This window comes from Stegodyphus dumicola, chromosome 6 (assembly GCF_044657685.1).
Source record: "Stegodyphus dumicola isolate Sdum_Otavi_A_Nest chromosome 6, ASM4465768v1".
In the NCBI taxonomy this organism is placed as follows: Eukaryota; Metazoa; Arthropoda; class Arachnida; order Araneae; family Eresidae; genus Stegodyphus; species Stegodyphus dumicola.
Genome location: NC_140773.1, coordinates 178,654,203 through 178,669,834, shown reverse-complemented (window position 1 = coordinate 178,669,834; position 15,632 = coordinate 178,654,203). Strand labels below are relative to the sequence as shown.

The 15,632-nt window shown below is 32.5% G+C and overlaps 1 protein-coding gene across 3 annotated transcripts in view; it reads left to right on the top strand.

Annotated features, from left to right (window-relative positions):
- LOC118205995 (mitochondrial S-adenosylmethionine carrier protein) overlaps positions 1 to 15,632 on the top strand; it is an 89,721-nt gene that overhangs the window by 60,551 nt on the left and 13,538 nt on the right. For all 3 annotated transcript variants that reach the window (XM_085819205.1, XM_035378280.2, XM_035378273.2), the window contains exons 6-8: positions 1,070 to 1,139; positions 13,594 to 13,658; positions 14,207 to 14,280. In XM_085819205.1, coding sequence (XP_085675331.1) covers positions 1,070 to 1,139; positions 13,594 to 13,658; positions 14,207 to 14,280 — 209 coding nt within the window. The remainder of the gene's footprint in view (positions 1 to 1,069; positions 1,140 to 13,593; positions 13,659 to 14,206; positions 14,281 to 15,632) is intronic.

Below are 15,632 nucleotides of genomic sequence, written 5' to 3'. Positions count from 1 at the left end.
CAACAGCTGTTACTGCAACAAGTTGGGCTCATTTTCTTGCTCTGCGAGCATCTATCCTAGACATCTCTGCCTTTATTTCAGCTGACTGAATACCATGTTGATCAGTGTCTGCTTCAAACTTGACTGCATTATCACCAATTCAGTATCCAAGTGCATCATTCATAGTATGTAATCGCCTAGCTTGACCATCGTTATATATAATAACTACCTCATTCACTGCTGTCTTAACAATATTATAACCACATCTGGAATTTTTAAGACACAATTTCCAAATCAATGTATTAAACAATTCATTTGGATTTTGTGTATGTCCTCCTAAACACTTTTTTAGTAATAATGGCATGCTAAGATCCTTAAATATATCTTTGATAGCATCCATTACAGGTGCTGGAATTGAAGTTTTATGATTGTACGATTTCAGATTTCCACTCACACTCACTTTTTGATATATACACCACAAATCCTCCCATTGGGCAAAAATTGTGAGTAGCCCCACGCTGGTTGAACATTTTTGGTAAAATATTGCCCACACTGCCTTTTACATAACATTTACAAAATTGCAATGTTTTCTAATAGTATTTCAATAATAAATTCTTAATTGGTTTATAATGTCATCCGTAAGGTGACCTTTTCTGCTGAGAGTTTTACCATCACTAAGCTTCTTCCCCTTCATTTCTTGCTTTCACTGTCATAATCTAGTGCCAATTCTTTTCTGAATTTCTGAAATTAAAGCAATCTATGAGTGAACGTTTGTAAGCAGCTGCGCGTACAAATGCAAACAAGCATTAGGTGATGAATTAAATGCCCAATCTGGCAATATTCACCTCGGAATCGTTTTCTTTATTTAAGGTGCTAATTCGAATATTGTAACGCTGTTTGTTTTAACAGACTCAGAAATACCTACAGTTTCTAAAAATGCAAAATAAATAAATAAACGAAATAAAATCAAATTTGAATTTTTGAGTGTGTACTTTTCTTTTGAGTGTGTAATGGTGAGAATATGACTTAAATTTTGATCAATGAGTTTAAATAATTAGATCATATGACAAATAAACTTTTTTTTTAACAGAATAGGTGGTCTAACAGACAAGGTTTTTACGTAAAGCCATGGCAGTCTTCCATTTGTGGTGCAGTAGCTGGTAATATTTAAATTGAAACTCATATTTTCTTAGGTATTTAAAAATTTATAATAATATATTTTATTTCTGTTTTTAACACATTCACGCCGGGGCCAATTTTTATGTTCTTCGCCGTGAGACGGCGCTTGAATTTTTGCCGCGTTTCATCTGGCGGCACGATTATTAGTTGTTCAGACCTGTATACGAGTTGTATGTTTGCTAATAGTGTAGTGAGTACTTATTTTGCAAGTTGTGTAACTCATGCAGTTTTTTTCATCTTAACCTCAGATTTCTGCCAATAAGTATAACTAGAAAGGCAGTTATAATTTTTTTTTAATTTTTGCCCTTATAAATAATAGATAACAGGGATATGGGAATAAGTGATTCGTCTGATGAATGTATCAATAGAAGATATCAATAGAAGCAATTTAATAACACAATCGAACACGTACCACCGGTGGTAAGTGCTGCCTGATGAGACAGACTAATGCGGGCCACTGGTGGTACTCGCCGTACAATGAGACAGACTAGTGCAGGCCACCGATGGCCCACATCGGCGGGAACGTATTAAACACAAATTTTAAGCAGCTTAATTTCTACTTTTATGTATGGAGCAGTTTAAAATCTGCTTTGAATACAACAAAATGATTTCTCAACTGGCATCATTGTTGCATGCTACAAACTTTTATAATAGTATTAAAGAGGAATTTGTTATTCCCTTTCCTCCCCTATATGGAAAGATGTATTTTTAAAAGTGAGAGAAATTCTTTTCATTGTTGAGTTTATCATCTTCACTGAAAGTGCTTTAACTTTTTAAGGCAGAATAGTAAATAATTCATTTTATTATGCAGTTCAGGAATCAAAAGGTATAAAGGCATTTGCTAACATGTTTTTCAAACAATGTTAACAAATCAAGCTGCGTAAAAGTTCTCTTCACCTTAATGTTATTTTACATTTCAGTTCGTTCGTTTTGCAGCATGTTAGAAGCATTAGTGGGATCAGTTCCAGAGGTATCAGAAAACAATTTTGCTTTCATGTACTCTAAAATCTAAAAAAATATCCTTTTTCTCTCTATTTTAAAATTTATTGCTGAGTTTTTTAAAATTATTATTAAATATAATGTTTTTGTTGTTCTTGGTTTCAGGTAGCATGGTTGATAGGATAATAAAATGGACAACTGTATTCACAGTCAAATGCTTTCGAAACAATCTTAATTTCTTCATAAATGCCTAACCATGCTTATTTAATTCGTTGAGAATTTATTCCATCTTAAACGTCTAATATGTAAATCTGGAAGATGCATGTAATGATAGTTGCTAGTAAATTCCGGTCAGTCAAATGTCCGTATGTTTATATGTTTAAATTTGAATTTCAGCTTTTAGGGACTATTTTTAGTTATAAAATAAACATCTGGGGACTGTTGTGAATTGTTTGGGAAAACTGTCAAATTTTTAGTTGGTAACCCTACTTTTGATAGGAAAGAGGTTGCCTATATTTTTTCATGACTTTTCCTTACCCCTGAAGTATTTTTCCCTTCAATTTTAATTTTTGTTTTTAAACTTCAGAATTAAAAAAAAAAAATGAAATAGGATTCAGCTGGTTTTATGTTGCATTATTCTGTGGTTCAAATTAGTCCTAACTAATCCAGTTTTGAATGTATTAGTTAAATGACTAATTATTAGGCTTCTGTTTTAATCTTTAATGAAGCATAAAATTTACAGCTGTATCAACTTTTCCCTCCTTTTGTAATGAAGCATTTTGGTACTTCTGTATTAACGCAACCAGGCCAAAATTCGCATAAATCGCCAAATTTGGCGACCCTACTTACGGCAACCTTATGTTAATTTATTAAAGCAAGGTGTGCATAATTCGTAGATTCGTTCGTTGCCTACGTTGTGCCATTCGTAGATGTTTTTTTTAAGTTAAAACATGTCGCTGTGTACATGGATTCTTGTCTATATTTCGAACTTTAAGTCTAAAATGTCTCCAAAAATGCGGTTTTCACACATGCAAAAACTACGTTTTGAACACACGATTTAAGCTAAAAATCCGAAACAAAAACAAAAAATTTAGATAGCAAAAACATAAAGTTTGTAACCAAAAATATTTGACAAGAATCCATGTACACAGCAACATGTTTTAACTTAAAAAAACATCTACAAATGGCACAATGTAGGCAACGAACGAATCTACGAACTACGCACACCTCGCTTTAATAAATTAACATAAGGTTGCCATAAGTAGGGTAAACAAAATAATATAAAATCTGTATTAAAAATTATCTGTAATTAATAAATGTACATTTTCTTTCTATTCATACTCTTTTACTCAAACTTACAAATCGCGCCAACCTGGTTGTGATAATACGTAAGTACCAGCATTTTTTTGAAAGATGAATATAGACTTTTTATATTAGATACTTTTTATATTTATAAAACTATATTTAATAAAATGAGAAAAAACTGATTCTGTAGAAATCCGTGTGGTTAATTTTTCATTCTAGTATTTAAGAAAATTGAACATTACATGAAGTGATTTTCCGTGAATATTTATCTGTTAGTAATTTTATGGTTTTTTTATATTATATTATCTAAATATTTAGTTACTATTAGAAATCCTGTTTTACATAGTCTTACTTATATTATTTCTCTGCGCATTTAACTAACTAACCATCCTAATATGTATTTGTTAATCCTAATATGTAGATGCTAAAATATTTATACTGGAAATCTTCATATGGAAACAAAGTGTTTGTTTATACTATTTATAAATTCAAGTTGGCCCTCATAAGTTTGGGGGCGAGTAGTATGGTTTAACCCTTTCCGGCACGCTATCTTTTAAAGTCGGAGTTTTGATTAAAAAAAAAAAAAAGTAGGCAGTCTAATTAGGCCTAGAGGAGTACACAAGTAAAATTTTGTGAAGATAGCACTTATCGTTTTAATTCTGTGGGTGTGCCCAAAGGGGCTCACTGATTGAATAGAGCTTTGAAAAGAGTGCTAAAACGAGCATTGTTGTCAATGAACTGACCGATGAGATGCGGAGAAACAAAAGAATACAGATTCTCAGTTGTCCTAGATTACTGGTGAGCCCGGTCTGGGCACACCTAGGGTTCACCGTTTGATTTTAGGCAAGATTTCAAGGTAAAAATTTAAAACTAATATAGAATAAGGAGATTAGCATACAGCCAAAAAAATAACATAGAAATTTCTTTTCAAACTATTCCTTTTATACCCTAAAAAAGTCTGGAAGATTTCTTTGAAAAATGAGGGTCTGAAAAACTAAACATGGCTAAAATATATGGACTGGTTTATGTTGAGCTGCCATCTACTATAAATAAAGAAAATTCAGAGTAACCTATAGTAACCTATAAATCCCTTTTCATTCAATTTTTCTGTGCATACAGAAGGAAATTTTTAGGTGTGTCCAGACCGGGCACATTGTGCCACAAAGGGTTAATTAATAATCTGACATTAATTTTAAAAAGAGCAGTTTCAGACTTCTTAACTTTTTGAGGCCGGGGCTTTGGTAGCAGTAAAAGCTACCAAAGGATGGGGAATCTTGAACCGAATGCTTTCCCCCCTTTAAGAAATCACCTCCTATTCGCAACAAAGATACTTGTGTGTAGTTTAGTGGATTCTCAGAGGGGTGCATCTATGTCGCAAAAGGAAGACCTTTGAAAGAGATAAGTGGTTAAAACCCTAGGGACGTCAAATTTGACATTTCACCCCACTTTTCAGCCTGGAAAATGGGGGGGGGGGGAAGACATGGCCAGTAAAGTGGACAACCCCGTCTTTTCAAAGAGAGGACTCTATGGCCACTATAATGGCCATCCCGTCTTCAAAAGGTTAAGTTAATGATTTCTACTACTATCAATTAAGGGGTGTTAGGTGCTGGATCCTTTTTTTCCCCCATCTTTTAAAACCCTGATAAATATTTTTATGTTTTGTTCATTTTTATTATAATTTCTAATATTTAGCTTCAGTTATAGCTCCCAGTTAACTCAACATACTATATTTCATGCATTGTTGAGTCCAAATATAATATGCACTATCTTCCAACAAAACTTCCAACAAAAACAAAAACAAATAATTATAAAAATAAAAATAAACTTACTGGCAGCAGCATTTCTTTTTTAAACTTGTAGATTGACATAAAGTCGGCTTATCTCCGTAGATAAACCATGCTATAGAAAGAAAACGAGCAGAAACAAAAAATTGTGCGTATATTGTATTAAGAGTGTTCAAAGATATAGTTGCATGTAAGGAAAACAATGGATGATTGAAAAAAGTGCAAATTTAGGTAATGTTTTGATTAAATAATTAAATATGTGTCAAAATGAAAATATGAGCTGTCTAAGGCTGCTATCACGTACGATACTTGTGTAGAATTTACTTTCAAAACACATATGATAGAGCATGTCTATTGCATTATTAAATGCTTTATTTTACTAATAAGAAATAGATAAAAGTAATAAAAGGTAAGTTAAGTAAAAATTAATATTGCAGGTGATGTCATGATAGTTATACTCAGTCCACACAGGATTCATGTAATGATGAATATTTCTCACACACTATCTGTCCTATAGGCACATAGACCCATGCCTTGAGAGAATACGTTTATCCACTTAACATCCACAGCTAGCTTTAGATAATATGATCAGCTTGGCTACAAGGAACTTAAACATCAAAGGAAACCATCTGTTTCCACCAACTCTTGGAGGATTTACAAGCCGTCTGCTTGCCTCCGCTCCTCTCCACATCTGGACCCTATCTGGCATTGTACTGCCCCGCACTGTGCTAAGCTGGGATGACGTCACCTCACTAGGTATTCGCTAAGTCAGCATCAATCGTCGATGATCTCTACAGTTTCGGCCATCTTGCAGGGCATCGTCCTCGATGTCTGTTGAGAGGACATCACCATCATCATGAGATACCTGCAAAGCGAATAAAAGAAACAAAAAAGAGAAAAAGGAGAGTATCAGGTCCTTAGGTTTGAGCTGATACAATCATCAATTAATTTGACCATGGCTTCTTATGATGAGCCGCAATAGATGTCAGATTCAGTCCTTCATGGCATCCTACTTTTTCGACTTCATATTTGTCATTTGATCTGACAGCTATGATTTTATACAGTCCATGAAACTTAGGTCGTAGTTTCAAACCAGTCCCATACTGAGTTCTCTGAATGGCTACCAAGTCGTCAATCGTGTACAGTTTCGGTTTCTTACGTCTTTTGTTAAATTGTTTATGATTCTCTTCTTGTATCTTCAAAATGTTGTTTTTCACATCTTCTCTCATTTCATCACATTCTTGCATCAACTGCTTTGGATATTCCTCATTCAGTATCTCACTAACCCTCAGATCTTCCAAGTTCTTCATTTTCGTGCTTATGAGAAGCTCAAACGGTGAATATTTTGTATTTCTCGTAGTTGTGCTGTTGATTATTCTCTGGACATCTGGAACATACTTAAACCATTTTGTTAAATCCTCATGTGATAATTTCGACAAAACAGGAATCAAAATTCTATGGATTAGCTCAATCTGTCTGTTACCTCTTGGAATACCAGTAGTAATTTTAACATGTTCTATGCCTTCTTCCGTACAATAAGCTGACAATTCTTTCGATGTAAAGGTAGTAACTCGATCTGAAATGATTCTGGCCGGATTCCCAAATACAGTCTGTTTTTGACTCAATTTTGAAATAACTTCTTGCGTAGTTGGTGATTTCACTGGATAGGACCAAGTAAATTTCATAAAAGTATCGACCACAGTTAAAATGTGTTGATATCTCCTGTTCGTCGATGGAAAAGGTCCAATAAAGTCGACATGGCATGTACTCAAGGGAACGTTTTCTTTCGGTAGAGGTTAAAGAAATTCTTCTGCTTTTCCTTGTTTCTTGTTGTACAGTATACATTTTATGCAGTTTGCAATTACTTTTTCAACTTTGCATTTCAGTCTGGGAATATAGAATTCTTGCTCTACAGCATTCACAGTTTTCTCTACAGCAAAGTGACCCTTTTTATGTACCTTCTGTATGATTTCATTATGTAGTGACTCTGGCACTACTAGCAGATCTTTACCATTTTCCAATTTGTACAAAATATCATTTCTCAGGAAGAATCCATTTTCTTCCCCCTTCTCAACTAAATTCTTGATCAATTTCACATGTTCATCTTCATTCTGTTGTTGTGCTAACCGAATCTTCTCTGTTACATCGGATGTGCATGATGTTAAAATTAAAGCATTTCTACTTAGAGCATCAGCATGTTACATTTGGCTTCCTGAACGATGTACAATTTCGTAATCGAATTCTTCAATAAACATTGCCCATCTTGTAATCTTAGGAGTTAAATCTTTCTTATCTAAAATTTTCTGAAAAGCACTACAATCCGTTAAAATTTTGAATTTAGAGCCTAAATAATAGTTTATAAACTTCTTCAGAGCTTCTATAATTGGTAGGGCTTCTAATTCATAACTACATAGTTTCTCTTGCTGCGGTGAAGTCTTCTTACTCATATACTGGATTGGGTGATAATTACCATCATCAGACAATAGGAGTAGTATCGTACCAAAGCCTTGACTACCAGCATCAGTATGAAGTTCTAATGGATATCCTTGTCTAAATATGTGTAGAACAGGTGCTTGAGAGAGAATTTCTTTAAATCTGCAAAAAGCTTTCTGTTGTTCAGAATCAAACTTAAAACCAATACCTTTTCTAAGTAAGTCACTAAAATGTTTAGCTATTTTAGCATAATGCGGAATGAATTTACAAAAATATCCCGTTAGTCCTAAAAAGCTTTGTAATTGTTTACAGTTACATGGTTGTGGAAAGTTTTGAACAGCAACAGTTTTGGAAGGTGATGGTCGAATAGTTCCATTTTCAATTACATGTCCCAAAAATTCAATTTTCCATTTTAAGAATTGGCACTTTTTGAAATTTATTTGTAGTCCGTGTTCCGAAGCAGTTTTGAATACTCTTTCTAATTTGTCTAAACATTCAGCTTCATCATTAGCCGGTACAACTATATCATCCATATAAATAATTAGTACACCTTCATTTAGCAAGTCACAAAATACTGAATAAATATACCTTTGAAAAACATGTGGACTAATACATAAACCAAAAGGAGCTTTAAGAAATTCATAAATACCATTATGTGTTACGAAAATGGTGTATTTTGTGCACTTTTCATCTATGTCTGCATGGAAAAAGCCATTTTTCAAATCTAGTGTCGTGAAGACCTTTGATTGTTCCAACTGATCAAGTATTTCTGGAATTAAAGGCAGTCGAAATTTGTCTTTAATAATCTTCTTATTTAATTTCCTATAGTCTATGAGTAATTTTTTAGAACCGTCTCGCTTGTTACACAAAACAATAAGCGCCGAATAATTAGAATTGCTAGGCTTTATTATGCCCTCTTTCAACCATTCCTTAATTTGCTCATCAACAACTTTTTGTTCTGTGAAAGACATGTATCTTCTATTTTGACAGACAGGAATTTCATCGCATAAATTTATTTGCATCTTGAAGTCACATTGCCTATTTTTCTGAGGTTGGTACGAATTAATTAATTTACACAGTGTTTCTTTATGTTCCACATTCGAAATAGGTGATAAATCAATCTCGTTGACAGAAATAGCATTCACCAGATGTGAAAGGTAATTAAACTTCGAGTTACTTCTGCTTTCAGGGATTTTGTTTAGATTAACAGGGACACCAGGCAATTGGGAAAGATCATAAACATTCTTCAATGATATAGCAATATTCAAATTTCTGTAATGCAACAAATGTTAGCATTTCGAGATGACTCAGCAGTTATCAAGTTTACATTTCCAATGAGAAATTATTTGAAGGCCATTCTCGGTAAAAGAGAAGTTAAACTGATTCATTACATCCAAACCTAATACAATTTGATTACATAACAACTTGACCACATAAATTTTCGTACGAAGTGAAAAACTGTCAATTGAAATATCAGAAATAAAAAAACCAATGAGATGCATTTGCTTTGATTCAATTCCTTTTTAATGTGATATCACTAAGATTCAAATTTGGAGAGCCAATTTGCTTATGTAACTTCACGCTGCATATTGTAACATCTGAACCAGTGTCAACTAGACTATCAACTAAATGATTATTTATTTCTACAGTCTTTATAATTCTATTGTTATCAGAAATTTGAGCTAAAAATGCTTGTTTCTCGAGGTTCTGGGTTTGACAGTCAGTCGCTTTATGCCCAAACTTTTTACATTTAAAACATTTTATCCCATTCGAATTGTTTATACATTGAGAAGATGACCAAATTCCTCACAACTAAAAACATTTGAGTTTATTAACGTTAGATTGATTTCGGTTTGATGACGCAAGCTTACTTCTATCTTTAACTTGAGTGTCTACTTTCGGTTTCGGATTTTTAAACTTATCATTGTTCGATCTCATTTTATCATAAATTTTAGCCTTTGTTTGAGTTCAGATACTGTTTCGCAACCATATAGTATAGTTTTCCTCACCACAGAATCGGGAATACCATCTATGACATATTTAATTAATGAAGCATCTTCAATGTTACCTCGCGAACGCATTTCTTTCATTTTCAAAAAATACTCATCTAAAGATTCATTAGGCATTAATTTATGCTTACATAACATTTCGTGCAATTCAGCTGAATTAAAAGCTTTACCAAATTCAGATTTCAAAAGCTTTTTTAACTTACACAAGTCATTAACTTTAGTTCACTCTGATTAAATAGTTTCGCTTTACCTTTTAATGGTCTTTTAGCAAAAACTAATTTATGCAAATCACTCAATTTCAAAGAATTTATGACATCTTTAAATTCATCAATCCATTTATCAACATTTTCATATGCATTACCAGAAAAAGGAATAACAATACTTTCAATATCCGAAAAACTAAGATGAGGTTTAAAATGATCTTGAATTTGAAGCTACATACTGTTATTTACTTGAGACTCACTAAAACCAGGATTGTCTCTTTGATTATCATCAAGCATTACTTCAGAAATTTTGTTAACAGTTTCATCTTCAATATCACTATTTTCTTCATGCAAAATATTTTCAAATAATACAGATAAATCACATAGAAAAGAGACAATTTGGGTTACTATTTCAGTTTTCGATCCCTCTGAATTTATGCATAGTACATTACAAACTTTAATTAACTTGTTCAAAGAAAAACTATTCTTCACTGCATCTATTTTCTTATTAAATTCTTCAGAATCTGGTTTAAATATAAAGCCAGAAAATTCACTTAATCTTTTCTGGTTATTTTGGTCTCCATCAGTATTAAAAATAAGCTTATGCAAACTTTTGATTTCAGAACTTTTACTGTTCTTTAAAGCTGCTTCCAATTCTGGAATTTCTATTAACCTCATTGGAAAGAAAGCTTTGTACCCACCCGAAAGATGATCGTCTTCAATTGGTAATCCAAAAAGTTAAACAGTAATCCAATAAATCCAACAACTTGTAAGAACAATCCAATAAATTCACAGTCAGTCAATACAGTTCAGAATACTATTCGCACACTTTTGACTTAAGAGTTCATTGAGTTCGCCCCACGTCGGGCGCCAAGTTCTGTAGAATTTACTTTCAAAACACATATGATAGAGCATGTCTATTGCATTATTAAATTCTTTATTTTACTAATAAGAAATAGATAAAAGTAATAAAAAGGTAAGTTAAGTAAAAATTAATATTGCAGGTGATGTCATGATAGTTATACTCAGTCCACACAGGATTCATGTAATGATGAACATTTCTCACACACTATCTGTCCTACAGGCACGTAGACCCATGCCTTGAGAGAATATGTTTATCCTCTTAACATCCACAGCTAGCTTTAGATTATATGATCAGCTTGGCTACAAGGAACTTAAACATCGAAGGAAACCATCTGTTTTCACTAACTCTTGGAAAATATACAAGCCATCTGCTTGCCTCCGCTCCTCTCCACGTCAGGATGCTATCTGGCGTTGTCTCGACTGCTCTGCAATTTGCTAAGCTGGGATGACGTCACCTCGCTAGGTATTCGATAAGTCAGCATCGGTTGTTGATGATTTGTTTCTAAAACGTGACTTTAGAAGGAACAATTCGGGGAAGTGACCTTCCGTGAAATCGGATTACCATCTTCACTTGGTAAACAGGCTGAAAGCCAAACAAGAATCAGTTATCGCTCAGATTGGCGAAAGTGACATTTTCTTTCATGTGACGATTCCTTTTCCGTGCTGTATTTTGTGTCGCTCATACTCTTTTCGTTTTAAACTTTATTGTTAGTTATGGAAAATAATAGAAAAGTAATGGCTATTAAGTAAATCACTTTTATCTCAACTCTGGCGATTCTAAAAGCTAAAGAGAAAAAAACGTGCAAAGAGAAGTCCTATTCTTTGTAATGATCTGTTGTATATATTTGATTTTATTATTGTAAATAGTTATTTTGCTATCCATATATTTATTTAATAAATTTTATGTGCATGATATGATGCCATTTACTGATATTTGTTTTGTGATGAGTCAAAAAGTTTTATTTTATCTGCAAAATGTTAAATATTTCATAAAGGCTATTTGCTCAGTTTTTTTTTTTTTTTTTTTTTTTTTTTTTTTTTTTGTTAAAATTCCCAAGTACAGTTGCAAATGCAAAGGTCTGTAAGTGGGTGAATTTAAATGACTAGCCTAATGCACAAAATGCACTTCAATTATTTTTCAACTGTGTATTCCATATCCATGATAATGTGCAAAGAACTGATGACTACAGTTGCATAATCATTATATGAATTAGAAGTAACTTCAAATAAACTTTTTGGCAATGTTAATTTTTGCATTCATACATACATATATATATATATATATATATATACTCATATCTAATAAGTCATATATTTACCTACACATAGCGAGAGAGATGCGATGGTTTAGAAGTTGTTGATGTATGTTTATTAGTATTAATGTAATGAATAAGATTTTTATTAATGAATGTATATACAAATGTTTTTCATCATTCATAATAATAAATTTATAAATTTCAAATGTTTCAATATGTAGCATTTATAATAAAAATATAGTTCTTAATGTGTTTATAATCTAAAAAGCATTTCATTAATAACATGAAAATAATAGCTTACAAATTTAATGTGTGTCCTCATTATTAAATAATCTGTTTTAATAAAGATACATAATTGCTGATTATGCAATTTCAATTTAAAAGTAATAAAAGTAATTAGCAGAAAAGTAAAGTCACGCATATACAAACATATTTTAAAAAATTATTCCCCTTAATAAAAAAAAAATTTGTTATATAACAATAACATTCTTTTCACACAATCAGCCTGAAATACGACAAATTTGGCGAACTTTTGGCGACGAATAATTTGTAAACAAATCATCAGAAATAGCATGTCATAAAATATTCTCTACTCTGAAATTTCCACGATTATAAATTTAATGAATATATAAACATTTAAAAATGACTTAGACAGTTATACTACAACAAAACAGCAATATATATATATATATATACGGCCTTTTCTGTATTTATTCAATTAAATCAGCATCTATTTCCACCGTCCATGATTTCACAATGAGAGCCATCGCCATATTGAAAATTACCCTTGATCCTTCAGAAACAGATCTTTCGTCTGATTGGTTGAATATATGCGGAACACATCTCCAGATGGAACATTTTTGGAAAGGTTTCAAAATGTTGCTCATAGCCGGGAATGTTGCACCTAGCTAGATGAAACATTTCTCTGAAGCCTCCCGTATAAACCAGTGCTACTAGAATCTCGTTTCTCAGAAATGTCCCACCTAGCCGCGCACGTCGATAGAAGTGATAAGGTTTAAGTATATGTCAAAAACAGAAACATCTGTCATGGGGAAGCAGAAGTGTGAGTGTAATTATATTGAAGATTGACTTTGGCCATTGAGACTTCAATCTAGTTTAAAGTTTCATCACTATAGGATGAAAAATGCACAGACAAGGAAGCACCTGCTAAACATTAGTGGCAAGCTCATGTTTAAAATGCAGATGAATTGCTTTGTTTTATTAAGATATATCTTGAGAGCGACTCTGACTACTCAGGCTGCAGAATCACCAATAGATTATAAAGCATCAAATGATTGTGTTATGCTGAGCCCTTTGTAAAGACTCTGCAATGCAAATTATTGGTCCAGAGCAAAAACATTAATCTTCTAAACTTTCAAATTGATAACTCAGTACCCTGTGGTTTATCTAAAAATAATAAATAAATGAATAATACAAATAAATAAACAAAAAGTGGAGATAATGATTAATGTTACATAGGGCTAGTTTGAGATTCTTTTATTCAAAACTCACTCAGACTTGTTTAGTGGGCATCACAATATCCTGATAGAATTTCGTGACATATTACCATGTCATATGCAGATTGAAACCTGCACCCATAAGGTAATATGTTTTAACTATGCATTGTTTCTATTCACATTAGGTTCCATTGCAGCAGCTATCACAACTCCTCTTGATGTTGCTAAAACAAGAATAATGCTTGCTCAGGTAATTTTCATTTTTGTACTTTTTTGTCCGGTTTTAAAATAAAATAGGAGACATAAATTATTAAAATTTAGTATTACTATAATTTTATTCCAAAATTTCTGTTGTATTATTGTTTTTTTTAAAGAAATTATTTTAAAGTACAGATATCTTGATTATGTACACTATGCAACTCGGTTCAGATCATTATCATACTGTTAGTTAAGATGAAATTGCGGTCAGATAGAAAGGCTGTAGTAATTGTGTCTGATCTTAAAGCATTGTAAAAGTTTTCTGTATTGTGAAACATTTTAAAAATGGTAATACAAGTTTTGTACTATTATTTCAAGTTCATACAGCTTTCTTAAAAAAAGATAATTAAAAATTTTCTGTTTTAGAATGATATTGTTTTTCAAAATTTCCAGTTTCTTTTTATGTTTGACTTAGAATCAGTGATTTAAAAACCAAAAAGGAGTTATTACAGTAATTTTGTAACAATATAGTATTTTTTTCAAACGTTTTTATTGATGTTATGAAGGCAACTCACTTAATAAAAGCATTTTCTCATACAGAAAGGTACTATGGCATCTGAAGGTTATATTATACCTGTACTCAGGGATGTATGGAGAGAAAAAGGATTTCATGGGTAAGCATGCTTTGAAATGTAAATTTGAGTAGCATTTATATTTTATTTCTGAGGACAATATGTATCTTTTACTTTTCAATTTTATTAGAAATATTGTCATCTCCTGCCATATAACTCCATAATTGTATTAAGAGCAATATTACTTTTATAAATTACTATCATATTCATTTCTTCCCTATTAATTATTTATTAAAAGTATGATTGTTGCAGTGTTTCTTCTAACATAACATACATATGAATATATTTAGATACTACCATGCTGTAATAATTTAATTATTCTGTTGAATTTTATGTGAAGGAGATATACAGTACAAACATAGTAATACAAATACAGTACGAAGTCCGTAATTCGTACATCCGTTATCTGGAATAATCTATTATCCGGACCTCAAAACCACAAACTTTTTTTGGTATGCTTTATGCATGCACGTAATGCGTTTACGCATGCGTGTTTAATGTTACACATGCACCTTTAAAGTTACGCATGCACGTTTAGTACAAGCAATGAAGCAAACAACTTATATTGAAAGAAATGTTTAATAAAGTAAACAAATAAATATTAAGCTTTTTTTTTTTTTTTTTAAAGTTTTGATACCCTTTAGATCATAATTGCTCTTTATTTCATAAATTACGGTTTAATATTTTAAATTATATAATTTCTGCATGCCATTTTAGCAGATTTTAATTGAAAATCTATAATCCGGAAAAACCCCTCATCCAGAATCGCCGAAGTCCCGACGAGTCCAGATTATGAACTTTGTACTGTGTAAAGTAACCTGAGTGTCCCAGTGTATAAAAGCCCACCAGCGGCCGAGTGGTAAAGTCGCTGAACACTGGTAGTTCGGTCTGAGGTTCGAATCCCACAAACGGGCTGGCTGCATGGGTGTTTTCGTGGTTTTCCTCATGTGTAATGTGTATATGAGCCAGTTTCCCTTAGAAAGTCCTCCACGAAGGCATCCCTTCCCTTAGGCAGCTAGCCCTCGAGGCTTTGCCTTTATTAAATAACCTAACCTAACCCAGTACATAAAAGAACATTAATACTGAATGTAAACTTTCTTGGGCAACTATCTCTTCAGAAGGTCAAAATTGTCTGGAAATAAAGTAGTCAACGTACAAGGAAATCAGCCAGCTTTGAATCCTATATGAGTATGTGCAGGGTGATTAGAATTAAAATTCCACTTTTCAAGGGTTGTAAAAAAAAGAAACATTGATCAAACTGACCCCAAACTAAACTGAATATGTGTGAAGCAGTGGCAATTTATCTGGTATCTTGCTCGGTCATTAAGGAAGAAAGTATATGGTGGAGAGTAATCCAAGGACCAGCATATGTGCCATTTCCTGTCAATTAAGGA